Raw genomic sequence first — 14,673 nt, 5'->3', positions numbered from 1 at the left:
TACTGACTGAAATCTTATGCCTTTCCAAAATTTCCCAGGGTGTGTGTGTGGTTAAATAGCTTTTGGAAGACAGTCTTCAAAACAAGTTAGCTAACATGTTCTTTTCAGGCTTTTATGTATACTTCAAGATGATGGCACCATCGTGTGGTCATTTTTATTTTATTTTTTTACTGTTAATGGACAAATTATCTCTGTGTTACGGTACAATTACTATTTTAACCTCATATATCAAAGTAGATATTATCCCAACAGACACCTCTTCTTGTGATCCAGATGTAAATATGGAAGGGGGCACCATGGTGTAGCTGCAATGGCTCTCCCCAACACATTTTGCCGTATGTGAAAACTGGGGTTTGCTTCTCAGTTTATTGTTGCTCTGACCCCCCCCCCAAAAAAACCCATAGGAATTTCTGTCACTCCACACACACAAGGTGGCACCCAACATTTAAATTCCCCTACAATGCTTCTAGTGCTTTGGTTGCCTTATTCCAACATAATGCTTATATCTAGGTCCCGGAGGATTGAAATGGCAGGCACCACCAGCAATAGTTGCTGCTAGACTGACCTCCCCGCCTGCTGCTGAGCCTACCACTCTCAAAGATCAGGGAAAGATGGGGAGCTGAAGAAAGGAGGAGAAGGGGCTCCACCAAGCCACGACAAAAGGAAAGGTAAAAGGTAAAGGACCCCTGGATGGTTAAGTCCAGTCAAAGGTGACTATGAGGTGCGGCACTCATCTTGCTTCAGGCCGAGGGAGCTGGCGTTTTTCTGCAGACAGCTTTCTAGGTCATGTGCAATGGAACACTGTGACGGAAGCCAGAGCGCACGGAAACGTCGTTTACCTTCCCACCTATTTATCTACTTGCACTGGTATGCTTTCGAAGTGCTAGGTTGGCAGAAGCTGGGGCAGAGCAACAGAAGCTCACCCCATTGCACAGATTTGAACCGCTGACCTTCCAATTGGCAAGCCCAAGAGACTCAGTGGTTTAGACCCGCGTTCCTGCTAGGACAAAGGACCCACCTAGGTGATGGGATGCTGAAACTCCCCACCCGGAATTGGTACCAGCACCATGCAGTATATATTTTTTCTTTTATTTCCTTTTATTTAACAACTACTCTGTAGTACTGGTGACCTCAAAAGCTTGCTTAATTTTTAATTGGTCGTAATACTCATATTATGCAACTATTGCTGTTTGAATATTCCCCCCCAATGGACCAACAAGGCTGATTACTTTAATGAAAGATGATTAAATCCAGAGCTGCACAAAAGCTGCTGTCTGACAGAGCTTGCCCAGGGTAAAAGACATATAAATGGGACGAGGGGGACCATAGATCTGGGATAGAGCTCAAGCTTTGCACAAGAGGCAGTGAGGACCACCAACTAGGATGACTTTCAGAGGACTGGATAAATTAATGGAGGACAAGTCAAGCCTATCAATAGCTATGGAGGAGGTTTCTATTACCCTCGTGCAGAAAGTCTGCTGTTTGGTCCCTGGCACCCCTACCCCGTTCCCCCCCCCCTTTAAAATGGTTCAGGGAAATGGGATGAGAAAGACTCCTCACTGCTTTAAGCTCTTGGAGTGCAAGCCTTGCCACGGGCTTTGCGTGCCAAAAGTCCCAACTTCAATCCCTTGTGTGTCTCCAAGGAGGTAGGGCTGGGAAAGAAAGACTCTCTAAATCCTTAAAGAGTCACTGAGCTAGACGGATCAACGAGGTGGGGGAGACTTGGTGCAAGACAGCTTCCATCCCGTGCGATCATAATGCTGTGTAAACCTCCCGCCCTATATATAACAAAGCCACTCAATTCGGTGGCGCGGCAGGCTTCTGCTCCTCCTTTCCGCGCGCGAGAGGACTGGACGCCTCGCAGAAATACCGGTACAGACAGTAATCTGAACAGGGAACGCCTGAACTCCCAACGGCTGCTATTGCTGCTTCTGCGGCCATGATGAGGGGCGCCAAAGAGCCTTGAGGAGAGAGGGAGAGCGCGCGCGATTGGGCGGCACCTGGAAAGCGCCTTGCCAGCAGCGGAGCAGCATTCGCCCTTCGACGCGGTCGTGATGGTTACGGCTTCCTTGCGGGAGCGCGCGTTCCCTCGGCCCCGCCTTTCGGGGGGAGCTGCCCTGTTGTCCCCCCCGCCCAGCGCGCGCTCCCGCCCCGTGTGCGTGTGTCACGGCGGGTGTGGGTGTGTTTGTTTCCTGTTGAGCTCGGAGAACTGAGGAGAAAGAAGCGCAGTGAAAGCAGAAAAGTGTGTGTGTGAGAGAGACAGACAGACAGAGACACAGACACACACAGAGATAGTGTTCCCTGGCGCCAGAAGAAGAGGAAGCCTGGCTTTGGGGGACGCCTTCTCCGCCATGGGCCACTACTGCCTCCGAGCCTCTCCGCGGCCCCTGCTCCTGCTCTGTGTCCCGCTGCTCTTCGCTGTCGCCCGCGGAGCTCCCACGCCCGGGCCCGGGGAGCAAGGAGGTGAGAGAGACCCCGGCCGTGGCGCCCCTCGGGGGCAAGGAGTTGGAGGCGGCCGAGACCGCCCCGGCCCGCTCCTTTCCCCGCCCCTCGCCGCTTTGAAACGCCGATTGCGCGGCTCTCCAGTGTGGACGTGCCCTTTGTGGCCCCCGGAGGGCCCCTGCGTCCTTTCTCCTCTGCCCTTTCCAAAACAGCGCTTCGTTTCTGACGAGGAGCGGCGGCGCCACCGGGGCATGCCGTGATTTGTTTTATTTTATTAGCTTTATTTCTAATAATAATAATACTAATAAAGCTAATAAAATAAAACAAATCACGGCATGCCTCGGCGGCGCCGACGAGGAGTTTTACCCTCTGCGACACGTTGCCGGGGATCCGACGTCCGTTTGCCTGAAAGTTTGTTTTTATGGCCGCGTACGCACGATGCCTGGAAAGCCCGTTCGAAACTCAGCGATGGGAATGCGCGGGGGCAAACCCTATAAACCATGGGCGTAGCGGGGGGGGGGGGACCTGCCTCCCCAGTCAAGTAAACTTTAGATTAAAAATACTTAACTAACTGAGGTTATGTCCCGCCCCCAACATGAAGCCTGCCGCCCATGTTAAAATACTTACAGTATCTAACTGACCAGATACTTAGGTTCTGCCCCTCCTCCCCAAGTCACGGCTACGCCCATGCCCTATAACCTGAGGGCTGCAATGTTTAACTGACGAAAGGGTGCCTCAGCAATATCGCAGATTGGGTGCCCACCTCACCCCAAAATGTATCATGAATCCATGCATCTTTTATTTTTAAAAAATAGAGATGGAAAACTGTTATCTTAAAAAGGGGCTTCTTCTTTTTCTCACATGAAAGGGGATTCCTCCTATCACACCTGTCAACTAAAGCATGTTTCCTGCTTCAGAACTATTTTTTTACAGACATGCAAGTTTGATTGCCTAAGATTTATGAAATCTGGTGACAGCCCTAAAAAACTGTACTGGACATAGCAGCTTGAGAAAGCACTGGTGTAATCAGTGTCTTGTCTCTATTCCTGTCTGTATGCATTCCTTAAGTTGGAACTGAAGCATTAAATTTAAGGGAGTACAGTTGGTTTCTTCAGTCTCTGAATTTGAGGCTGAGTTCATTTGTTCAGTGAGCTAATGTTTATGTTTCAGTGCCAGGCAATAAATAGTTGCAGCAAAACTCTGATATCCAACCATGTGATACAGATTAGTTGCTCCTTAGCACACTTTGATCACTTGATTGTATAAAGAGTGCTATTGGTGTAGGAACTTCAGATCTATGGAGAAACTGCAAGTCCAAAGTTGGCTGTTGTAGTTTGTTCTGGTCTATTCATTGTGTGGTCTTCGGATCACACTGATGCTATTACTTAATTTCATGATGTGGCAAATTGCTGTCTGCATAAAAGTTTGTTTAGGGTTGAAAATAGTGGGGTTTTCTCTTATAAGCTTGAATGGCATTGTTACGCTCCAGTGGGTTGGTTTGTAAGAAGCACCATGCCATATGCTTTGCATACAGAAAGTACCAGGTTCAGTCCCTGCCATCCCCAGTTAGAAAGCTCATATGGTTAATGTCTAACTTAGTATAAGCTATCCTATATTTTTAGTGTCAGTTTTCACTTGAGTAAAACATATAATAGGATAGGGCTATAGCATTGCTTTCTTAGTTTACCTCAGTCACTAGTTCATTTGAACTGTGTATGGGCATAGGAGCATTTCACTTCCTTTAACCCAGATGTTTCCTTGGCCAGCATTTGCGACTGAGTAGACAACATTGTGCAGATGCTGGAAACTAAGATGAGTGCCCTGTTTCTAAACAACTTTCTTGAAATTGAACTAAACCAGACTGTGCCACGTGCTCAGGGTTGTTCTGTAAGACACTTGCTTAGAACGTTATTCTGTAAAGTTGATTGCTAAACATGACCTCATTAATCAACTGCACAATTGTACTGACACTAAATGTCGAATCTTAATGGCATCATATTATTACACCTACTTTGTGTACCTACCTGAGAGCGGTTCAGCACAGCATATATATACAAGTAAATAACCACAGTTTAGGACAGGTACCCCAAAACTTCGGCCCTCCAGATGTTTTGGACTACAATTCCCATCATCCCTGACCACTGGTCCTGTTAGCTAGGGATCATGGGAGTTGTAGGCCAAAACATCTGGAGGGCCACAGTTTGGGGATGCCTGGTTTAGGAGCTTCCTCTTTGCCTAAAATTTAATGTCTAAGAAATGATTGTTGCAAATTATAGGAATGAATTTTGGACTGTCTTAATTTTCTGTGCTAAAATAGGAAGTAAATGTTTACAACCATAAGCAACTTGGCTTAGATTCCTGGCATCAGGGAATCCCACAAACTACTACAAGTAGAGTTCAGCCTTATTTTTTACAATAGCAAAATATGTTATGGGAGAAAACTGCAAAATGAGGGACTAACTTAAAGCATTGTCAATTATAAACTAACACATCATTCATCTACTCTCTCACAGTAGGCTGCCAACAGTATACAAACAAAACTTGCGAGGAATGCCTGAAAAATGTCACGGTAAGTAGCATACAATTGCAGAATGCATCTTGTACTGTAACTTGAAATTGTATATGAGCCTGCTGTGTGCTGTGATGTTAAAGGCCAGCCCAACCCAGAACTGCTCAGGCACTCTAAAGTGCATCCACAGGGCTACCTATATTGAACCAAAGGTGAATGGTTCCAGAAACCCTGCAAATGCAATCTTGGTAGTCAAGATAACCCCACAATTAATTGGTAGTTGTAACCATGAGCTCGTATATGTTCATATTCACTTGCTTTGATATAGGCCAATTGGCTTGCTTTGATTTTATCCTTATCTGTAGGCTTGGGTTGCTGGGCTCTGAGCCCAGAAAAGGGGAATTATCTGTAAGATTTGGTTGTTTGCTATTTATGCCCTCATCTGGTCAGGTGAAGTGATGGAAAGTCCTGGCCAAAATGACGTAAGCCAAATCATCCTGGGATGAATAGATATGAGGCATAGGCACCACTCTTCATTATACAGTATATTTCAAATAAATTAATTAACTAGTCCCCTTCCTCAACAGACTTAAGTTGCAAGCCTGTGATCTCTTATTTGCAAATTGTATTGTGAAATCCCTCTTCCATTTCTTGAGAAATGTTTCTTAATCAGATGCTAGTTTGTCCAACTAAAAAGAAATCACTGTTAGTTGACAATAAGTGCAGATTCATGTTTAGGCAAGGAAAGAGGGGTCGTTAAGTACAAAAAGTTTGAGAGCCAGCATCTTTGAGTTATGTATGAACTGGAGATACCCAAGAAACATCCACTGAGTATTCGGATCTATAATGTACCAGATGTTGCTTCTGAGCAACTTCTCTATAACCTGGACTTGAGCAGGGGTTTTATACAAGTCTCAGTGTACTGAAGCATCCAGAGCTTGGTTGTTGTTTTTTTGCAGTTGTCTGGCTTTTCATATTGGGAAAATGCAGAAGGACTTATTGCATTCAAGTCTTATTTAAAATTTAGTCAAAATAGTTTTTAAGGGTAGCAGAATTTACTATCAGTTTTGGACAAATGCACTATTAGTTTATAGAACTTATTTGGACTCCCTTGCCATTCCCTATAGCACTGATGAGGAACCATTTTCAATAAAAAGCTGCATTCCCTTCTGGGCAATTTCTAAGGGATCACATGCCAGTGTGGGCAGGGCTAGAGGCAGAAGTGTGCATTTTACTTTTGTACTGTAGGTTTGCTTCTATACACATTCATGCATCACTTTCTGTTCTCACTCCAGGCAAGCAGGAATATTATTGGAGTTCCAAGGACACATTCCAGCCAGGCAAAAATATTTGAGAGCCAGATAAGAGAACAGTGGAAGGCTGCATTTGGTTTCCAAGCCTGAGGTTCCCCATCTGTGCCTTATAAGCACAAAAGATTTGTACTAATCACCCTGCAAACAGATTATGCAAAAAATGGCATCTAAATATGAACATGAGGGCTTAATTTGGGAAGTGTATGTGTTATTGTTGTGGCTATTTGACTGCACAGTCTTTTAATGTGCCAGATGCATTGTTTAGAAAGCACTGCAACTATGGAGGTCCTAAAGGTGCACAGTGTATAATTCTGAGTCTTGGAAAAACAGCTTCCAATTTGCTGCCTCTTTCTAGAAGAGTCTGAATCTAATGTTAGTCCTTGACCTTTAGGTGCTTTTGACAGGGTACCCTTTGGGTTCACTTGTGCTGATCACAAGAACAGTCTTCCTTGATCACTACAGTTTTCTGCTTCCATCTATAGCCACTTTATACAGTTTATTTACTGTTCTATTATAGTTCCCAGTTTCCACATGGTAAGAATTTTATTTGGTACTAATCCAATGCATATGTAACAGCCAACTATATATTTTAATGTGGTTGGGGTTTTTTTTTGTGTGGACATGTTAAATGTGATCATGTGTTTAACACAATGAGTAGTTTGTCTCTCTGCTGAATTAAGGGAAGCTTGCTTCAAGAAAGTACAAAGGATTGCAGTTCTAGACTAAACAAGTTTTTATGACCTTTTAAATGACCTACATGTTGATGCTTTTTCAGATGGGATTACTTGGCAAAACAAAACTCAAGAGGACCTAGTGCTTCAGTAGTGCGGTGTTGGGACTAAGTTTGAAGCAGTGCTCTTGAATTCTTGGCAATGCCCTCTAGTCAATAAGATTACATAGAAGCAACATTGATAATGTTGGCATACAGTTGTGTTCCTTTCGCTATCTTTGGGCGATACCCAGCTAGTTCATTCTCAGAATAGGCTGGTTGAAATCAGTGGCTTGAAGTTACTTAACATATTTCAGTGGGTCTTCTCTAAGTATGGATATTGCCCTTCAACTTTATCCTACTCAGCTGTTTTGTTTGTTTGTTTGTTAACCGGCTTGTTGTATTTACCACCTCTTCTTTTCCCAGTGTTTATGGTGCAGCAGCAGCAAACAATGCCTGGAATATCCTGTTCGAAATATCCTCCCGCCCAGTTCACTTTGCCAGTTGAGTAAGGCCCGCTGGGGTGCCTGTTGGGGTGAGTAACTTCCAGGAATACTGCATGTGTCATTGGCATTGCCATTTTCTCTATAAACAATTCCTGGATTGCTTCTTGGATGCAATAAATATTCCTCTTCTCAATAACTTTCTTTAATATTATTTAAGGTATTATAAGTAAATGTATCAGAAGTTTGCAGTCTCCTTACAACATGGGCAGATCAAGTTACTACAGCTTACAAGTTGATAGAAAGGAATGGAACTCCTTTACTTGCTACCAACAGCAAAATGTTCCATGAGGTTATTTTACAGGCAGAGATTTTTTTTTCCTGGATTTTTTTCCTGGATTAAACAGCAAATCATTACTGCAGCAAGATCACGGGGATTCTTTCTAGTTACGTTCCTATATCACAGCAAAGATATTAGCATTTTTAGTGGTTAGTTAGGTGTCACTAGGATAAGCAGAGTATGATGATGCTTCTCCCAGTGTTTTGGTAATTAGAAGGTAAGCAACTTCTGAACATGAAGATTCCATTATGCATTTTGTGTGTGGTTAGTAGTTTTGGATAGTAAATGCATCTAATCCTTAAAAAAGAAAATTTAAAGCTATTGTGGTAGCAGAAGGCTCAGCATGATTGACATCCTATAGAGGACATTGCCCATGCAATGGCTTATTTGTATGAAGCTGCTGCACTTAGTTTGTCCTCCATGCTTTAACTGGGCAAGTTTGCAGTGATTTGTGTAAAATAACTTTAATTTTGAAATAAATGACAGGCCGATTTTAAATTCAGAGTTTGTTTTTTGGCAAATGGCTCACTCACTACTTTTCTTGTGTTATATATTTCAGTGAATTTTGAAGCTCTCATAATTACAATGTCCGTGGTGGGAGGAATAATCCTTATTGCTCTTTGTGTTTGTTGCTGTTGTTGCTGCAGGCAAAAAAAGAGCAGAAAGCAAGTATCTGAACATGTTCTTATTTTTTATAACGTAAATACCAGTAATATACTTACCTTAATGACACCCCTCAAGTTATGGCAAACCTAATCATATATGTCCTAAATGCTCTTGTTTTGTGCAGACCTGATAAGGAGGATGAGAAAGTTGCCCGAGAGAGAGAACAGAGAAGAGTAAGACAGGAAGAGAGGTAAGTTGCTGTCAACCTACAGATGTTGTCAGGCCTGCTGCCACCTTCCCTTTTGATGTTAAGACCAGATGTTTGCAGAAAACATCTGGAGTAACAGGTTGTTGCAGGTGCTGTTTATACATTATTCCTCTGCTGTGATACTTAAATGTGTTGGCCTTGGAGGACTCCAGTGTTTATAAGCATCTGGTTATATTGTAACCTGCTTGAAGGTCCTATTGATGAAAAGCACTTTGAAGATTCTATTGGTCAAAATACAGGGTATAAAATTAATCTTGAATGTAGAAGAAGAAGAAGAAGAAGAGTTTGGGTTTGATATCCCGCTTTATCACTACCCGAAGGAGTCTCAAAGCGGCTAACAATCTCCTTTCCCCTCCTCCCCCACAACAGACACCCTGTGAGGTGGGTGGGGCTGAGAGACTTCAGAGAAGTGTGACTAGCCCAAGGTCACCCAGCAGCTGCATGTGGAGGAGTGGAGACATGAACCCGGTTCCCCAGATTAGGAGTCTACCACTCTTTACCACTACACCACACTGGCTCTCAGTAGGTGGTTGGGAGCTGTCTTCTCACTAACATAATTTCCTTCCTATACAAAATTATTCTAAATTGCAAACATCTCATGACATGTTATATGTCTTGCAGGAGAGCAGAGATGAAATCAAGGCATGATGAAATCCGGAAAAAATATGGTAAGTGCCAATGGCTAGTTGTCAAATGCATAAGATACTTCATCTTAGTGTGCTATATGTCAACATGTGATAGTTATCACTTCAACTCATTACCAGACGGGTGTCCCACAGTTTCTGACTGGCCTTGGTAACCAAGCCAAAAAAACCCTGATTGCCAGCAATCTCTCCCATCTGTTGCACCTCCACACTAATGTTAGGAAATAAACCCTGCTCCCTAACAGTTCAGCTGTTCAGAAAATACTAAAGGCACTCTGCCATAGCTGCCAAGTTTTCCCTTTTCTCGCGAGGAAGCCTATTCAGCATAATTTCCCTTTAAAAAAGGGAGAACATGGCAGCTATGCACTCTGCCCTTAGTAAGGGTACAAAACTGACTGGAGTTTATCTTCTCTAAGTGATTTAACTGATTTTTCTTAAACTGTAATTTTGGGGTCACGGAGAGTCGGACACGACTAAACAACTAAACAACAACAATTCTGATAAGCTGTCGTCAGCTTTTCCTTATTATTATATCAGTACCCCTGACACAAGAAACAATCAGTTCTGGGTTAAGCCAAAATGTTATATTATAACTCTTTAAAATACTTGTCCAAAAACATGTTGCAAGAAAGGAGTTTGTTGTTTCTTTACCAGATGCCACATTCTGTGGAATATTTGGATAGCCAAACCATTGACAAATGCAGTTCACTAGACTTTGATCCACCCACCACCCCCCCCCCCCCCACTTTCATGAATACTGGCAACCACTTTTCATTGCCTCCCCCTGGCTACTTCCTTTTCGTATTTGCCCCTCACCAATATCTTTGATCTCTGTGTTCTAACCAGATGTTATTTTTTTCCAGGTTTGTTTAAAGAAGAGAACCCATACGCCAAATTTGAAAACGACTAAGATTTCTTTTGAAAAGCCAAAGTAAGCTCTGCCAGTGCTGTATATAGAATGTGTAGTACAGCTGCTAAGAGATCCAGTAAATTGCATGCCTTAATTGCAAATGGAAAATTGGTCTTAATAGAAGACAGCTGTTAATATACAGTGAGATAAACGAACAAGCCAAACATACCTCTGAAAACCAGATTGCCTAGCAGGCTGGAGATGTTAGAATTTTTCTTCTTTCTGTCCTGCAGGTGCCTGTGCTCTTATATGTATAGTATAACATAACTTTTGTTTGCTGGTCAAATCTTGGAACAAATTTGTTCATGAAGTGGAGAGAGACAGTGCACATTTCTTGTTGCCAATCTTTTCTATGGTCAACAAGTTATAGCTGTTTTTAATTGAAGGGTAGGAGTTGGGTGGTCATCTAAAAAAAACTAGGTGGGTAGGCTATATGAAAGGAACATAGGCTTTAATTGTGCCACTAGCAAAAAGTGCCTAAATCTATCTTTAAAAACATTTTGTTTGCAGCACAGATGTTTTTATAGTGGGATTGTGAAGGTTTGCACTTTTATATATTAATACTTTTCTTCTGTACTACATATGCATGTTCCTTCTGTTCCTCTGCCTCTTTTAAATCACTTCAACTACAGAATTAGACTGATTTATGTTAGTAACAGTGTGATATGAATGTTTTACTGGTGCTGATTAAATGGCTGCTTGTATTGGAATTTTAAAGGCTCTTCTTATATTTAAGAACTTTGTACTGCTTGCAATTAAGAAGTTGCCAAATACCACTTGTATCTGAAGCAATGTATAATCTTGGAAAGAATGCCCTTAGTAACCAAATCAGAAGAATGAAAAGGTTTCTTTTTTGAAGTAAAGAACCATAATGAAGCCTTGGGGTTGATTTCTGCTGCCTAGAGTAAGGCCTGCCAATAAAATTTTGGCTTGATGCAATAGCCTGTTTTTCTTCAGGCTTTTCTACGTCAAGAGTCCTATGCACTGGAGTTTCTTTATGAAGACAGATTAATAAGGAAAGTAACTTATTAATGTTTACTGTCAAGTGGAAGAGTGGATTAAAACAAAACCGTGAAATAATGATTTGGAAGCCTGGCTGCACTTGGAATGTATAAAATTTGTTTCCAAGGAAACTTTAAACACTACATTTGCCTGGAGTGAAATAGCACCTAGGTCATAAACACAGAACTTGTGAAAAATGTGGAATGATATTGTCATTTCCCCCACCCCAAAACTGAAAGCATTAGATAGTATAGAGAAAGTAAATGTCTGACTTTCATGCCCATACCCTTCTAAAAACATTCATACATATGGAGGTATATTAATTACTGAAGTAGTAAAATTCCATTGTAATCTTAAACTTTATATATGTTGTCAAAGTCACACAAACGTTATACTTTCTATTCATTTAAATATCTTTACTCCTCTGTTGACATCTTAAAAACAAGTTGAAATCTGCTGACAATGCATAGTAAATTCCAGAAATACAGGATATTGTATTATAAAAACTTTCATATAGTTATTCTGCCGTATTAACAAGTAAAATCAATTATTTACTGCAGCAAAATTTGTAATTATTTACTTAATAAAATAAATATTTAATATCTTACGTCTCTTGGCATTCTATCATTCTGTTGCCCTCTTAAGCAAATATAAATAATGGGGAATTATTGTACCACATGGTCATACAATCTCCCTTTTCTGAAGAATATGAGTATGTTGCCCATCTTACGAGTGGGTAGGGATGTCAACATCTGAAGAAAGTGTTTAGTGACAGAATCACAAATTTGAAAACGAAAAATGCTTGGCTTATGCTGTGTGTGTGTGTGTGTGTGTGTGATCTATCTCTCCTCGAAGAGAGGGTATGACTGGCTGGAACTCTGAACAGGCTCCACACTGCAATGTTTTGTGGCAGGTCCCACATACATCTATAACATCCTCAGGTTGTTGGGGCTGGCAGCCAGTCCAAGAATAAAGCCTGCTACCAATATATAACATAGTGGAAGATGGCCTTGAGATGGGAAGCAAATGAAATGTGTCCTTTATTCCTTCTTACTCTGCCGCCCCCAAGAGGGCTGAACAATAATACCTTTTGGGGATGGGGATACACTGCAACATTCCACACAGCCTGATTACCTTGCTGTGTTTATCCACATATATGGGCTATCTACAGGACTTAGTAATCTATTTAGTCTTTACAATACTACTAAGATCTCACTACCTTATGTTGGCTGTTCTAAAATTCTAATACATGTTCTTATTGCCTGGATTACTATAATGTCTTGGTCCCAGTTTCTCTCTCTAAATGTCTTCTATCCTTAGCTCTGTGGCCATCTAATATTTGGCTCACTGTTTAAAAGCCACATCACTACACCATTCATTCACTCATTTTGCATTTAGTTCAAACATCTTGGTATTGGCTCTTCTTTTATCTCTACACTAGTCATACTTCTTTCATCTAATACAGAGGTAGGGAACCTGTGAGATGCTGGCAGGGGCTAATTAGAGTTCAGCAATTCTGGAGCGCCAAAGGTTTCCCTGTTCCTGATCTAATACTGACTTACCTGCTTAACCTCTAGTTTCTTGTGCCATTTATTTCTGCCAGTTCTCTGCAACAGTTCATGCACCTAGTCTATGCACCTGTCTTCCATTATTATTATTATTATTATTATTATTATTATTATTATTATTATTATTATTAAAATTTGTATACTACTCTATACCCACAGGTAGTTCACAGAATAAAATCTTAATTTAAAACCACAAAACATATAATCAAAACAAAAACAACCTAATAACCCCTACATATTTTTAAAGGGCAATAAAAGCTACCTACATGTCTCCTCTTTTTTAATTGCTATCTTGACCTTTTAACAGTCTTCCCTTCAGTCTTCCCTCTTCCTAGATTTCTGCATTGTGCCCAATATTTAACAAACTCCCCATCTTCTTTGTTGCTTCTAATATACGTACAACACTTATGAAAAGCACTTCATTAAAAAATGACATATAGTGAGGCTGTGTGCTGAGTGACAGTGCAGTCCTACAGGTATCTACTAAAAAGCCTTACATGGCACAATCGGGCTTACTCCTTACAACAGAGCAGGGGTGGGGAACCTGCCCCCCTGCAGATGTTTTTTTGGGAGTACATTTCTCATTATCCCTGACCATTGGTTATACTGACTGAAGCTGATGTGAGTTGTCGCTCAACATCTGGAGGGCCAGAGATTCCTCAGCCCTGATTAAGGACATAGGATTTCAGCCTGAGAGAGTGTCAAATAACACTCATCTGACTGCTTTCAAGATACTCTTTGGGAAGAGATCATTGAGTTTTTATCCTACTTAAAATATTTTGTACTTCTTCAGGGTGAACTACCTCACCACCCCAATGAATCCCTCTCCTCAAATATTACCGGTAGTTCCATCTCAAAGGAAACCATTGTGGAGGAGAGAGGTTTTAGAAGTTAACTACCCAAAGGGGAAATATTTCTCAGTTGTCCCAAACCAAATCTAAGTACATGTTGTTCCTTAGTAAAGGGGGAATAGCTGCACTAGGCCAGTGTTTCTCAACCTTTTTTGGGCCACGGCACACTTGTTCCGTGAAAAAAATCATGAGGCACACCACCATTAAAAAAGTTAAAAAATTTAACTCTGTGCCGCCCTATATTATAATTATGACTGTAAGAAACACTTGCCAAATATTGCTTTCCAGCGGGTCAGTGTTTTATGTATTGGCGGCCGCCAGGCTCGTTTGCAATGAGCTTTGGGAAAGAGGAGGAGAAATATTGCTTTCCGGTGGGTCAGTGTTGTGTGACAATGCAAATCGCCCTTCATGTCGCCGCACGTCGCGGCACACCAGCCAGCGTCTCGCGGCACACTAGTGTGCTGCGGAACAGCGGTTGAGAAACGCTGCACTAGGCAGAGGGGGGCAGGACTACTGTGGTTAGAACTGAGATTCCTCTCTCTGCATCACAGCTTGCAGAGAAGAAGGCACAGATGAAAGAAGCAGTGTTTATATGCCGCACTCTAGAGTTTTGAAAGAAAACCAGAAGTTAAAAGATTTATTTACCATACAAAAAACTTTCATTTAAAGCTGCAAGTTATGCTTTTGATCAATTGAACAAGACGGGACATGATCAATGTCTCCACTTCCTTGAAATTGCCTCAGAACACCCAACTAGGCTCCATTGTTTATGTTGCACATATCCAAGGTACTTATTAAGATGTTTTGCCACAACTACTGGTGCAAGATACAGTGCAGGGGTTGCCCAACGTCTGGATCAGCAGTCACATAACACAAAATGGCTGTCATGGGGGAGGAGCATAGTGTAACAAAATTAGAGTACAGTACAGCGCAGTCATTGCTGATTCCCCTCCTCGACCTCACAAATGCAGAGGTCTGCACACATACAACACTGTTAGGGGGCTGCACACAAATAACTGTTAGGAAGATTTGTTCGTAAGGACTCATTCCCCAATACCAGGAGGGAGA

At 41.9% G+C, this 14,673-nt stretch overlaps 1 protein-coding gene across 1 annotated transcript; it reads left to right on the top strand.

Annotated features, from left to right (window-relative positions):
- The first annotated feature begins 2,084 nt into the window (after positions 1–2,084).
- PTTG1IP (PTTG1 interacting protein) lies at positions 2,085–12,863 on the top strand. Its single transcript, XM_035133682.2, has 7 exons — positions 2,085–2,463; positions 4,956–5,011; positions 7,400–7,508; positions 8,316–8,421; positions 8,547–8,612; positions 9,252–9,298; positions 10,138–12,863. The coding sequence occupies exons 1-7, from the start codon at positions 2,352–2,354 to the stop codon at positions 10,182–10,184; spliced, it is 543 nt and encodes a 180-aa protein (XP_034989573.2). The 5' UTR covers positions 2,085–2,351; the 3' UTR covers positions 10,185–12,863.
- The last annotated feature ends 1,810 nt before the right edge of the window (positions 12,864–14,673 follow it).

This window comes from Zootoca vivipara, chromosome 5 (genome assembly GCF_963506605.1).
Source record: "Zootoca vivipara chromosome 5, rZooViv1.1, whole genome shotgun sequence".
NCBI classification, from domain to species: Eukaryota; Metazoa; Chordata; class Lepidosauria; order Squamata; family Lacertidae; genus Zootoca; species Zootoca vivipara.
Note: the sequence above shows the minus strand (reverse complement) of the source record. Positions and strands in the feature narration are given on the sequence as shown.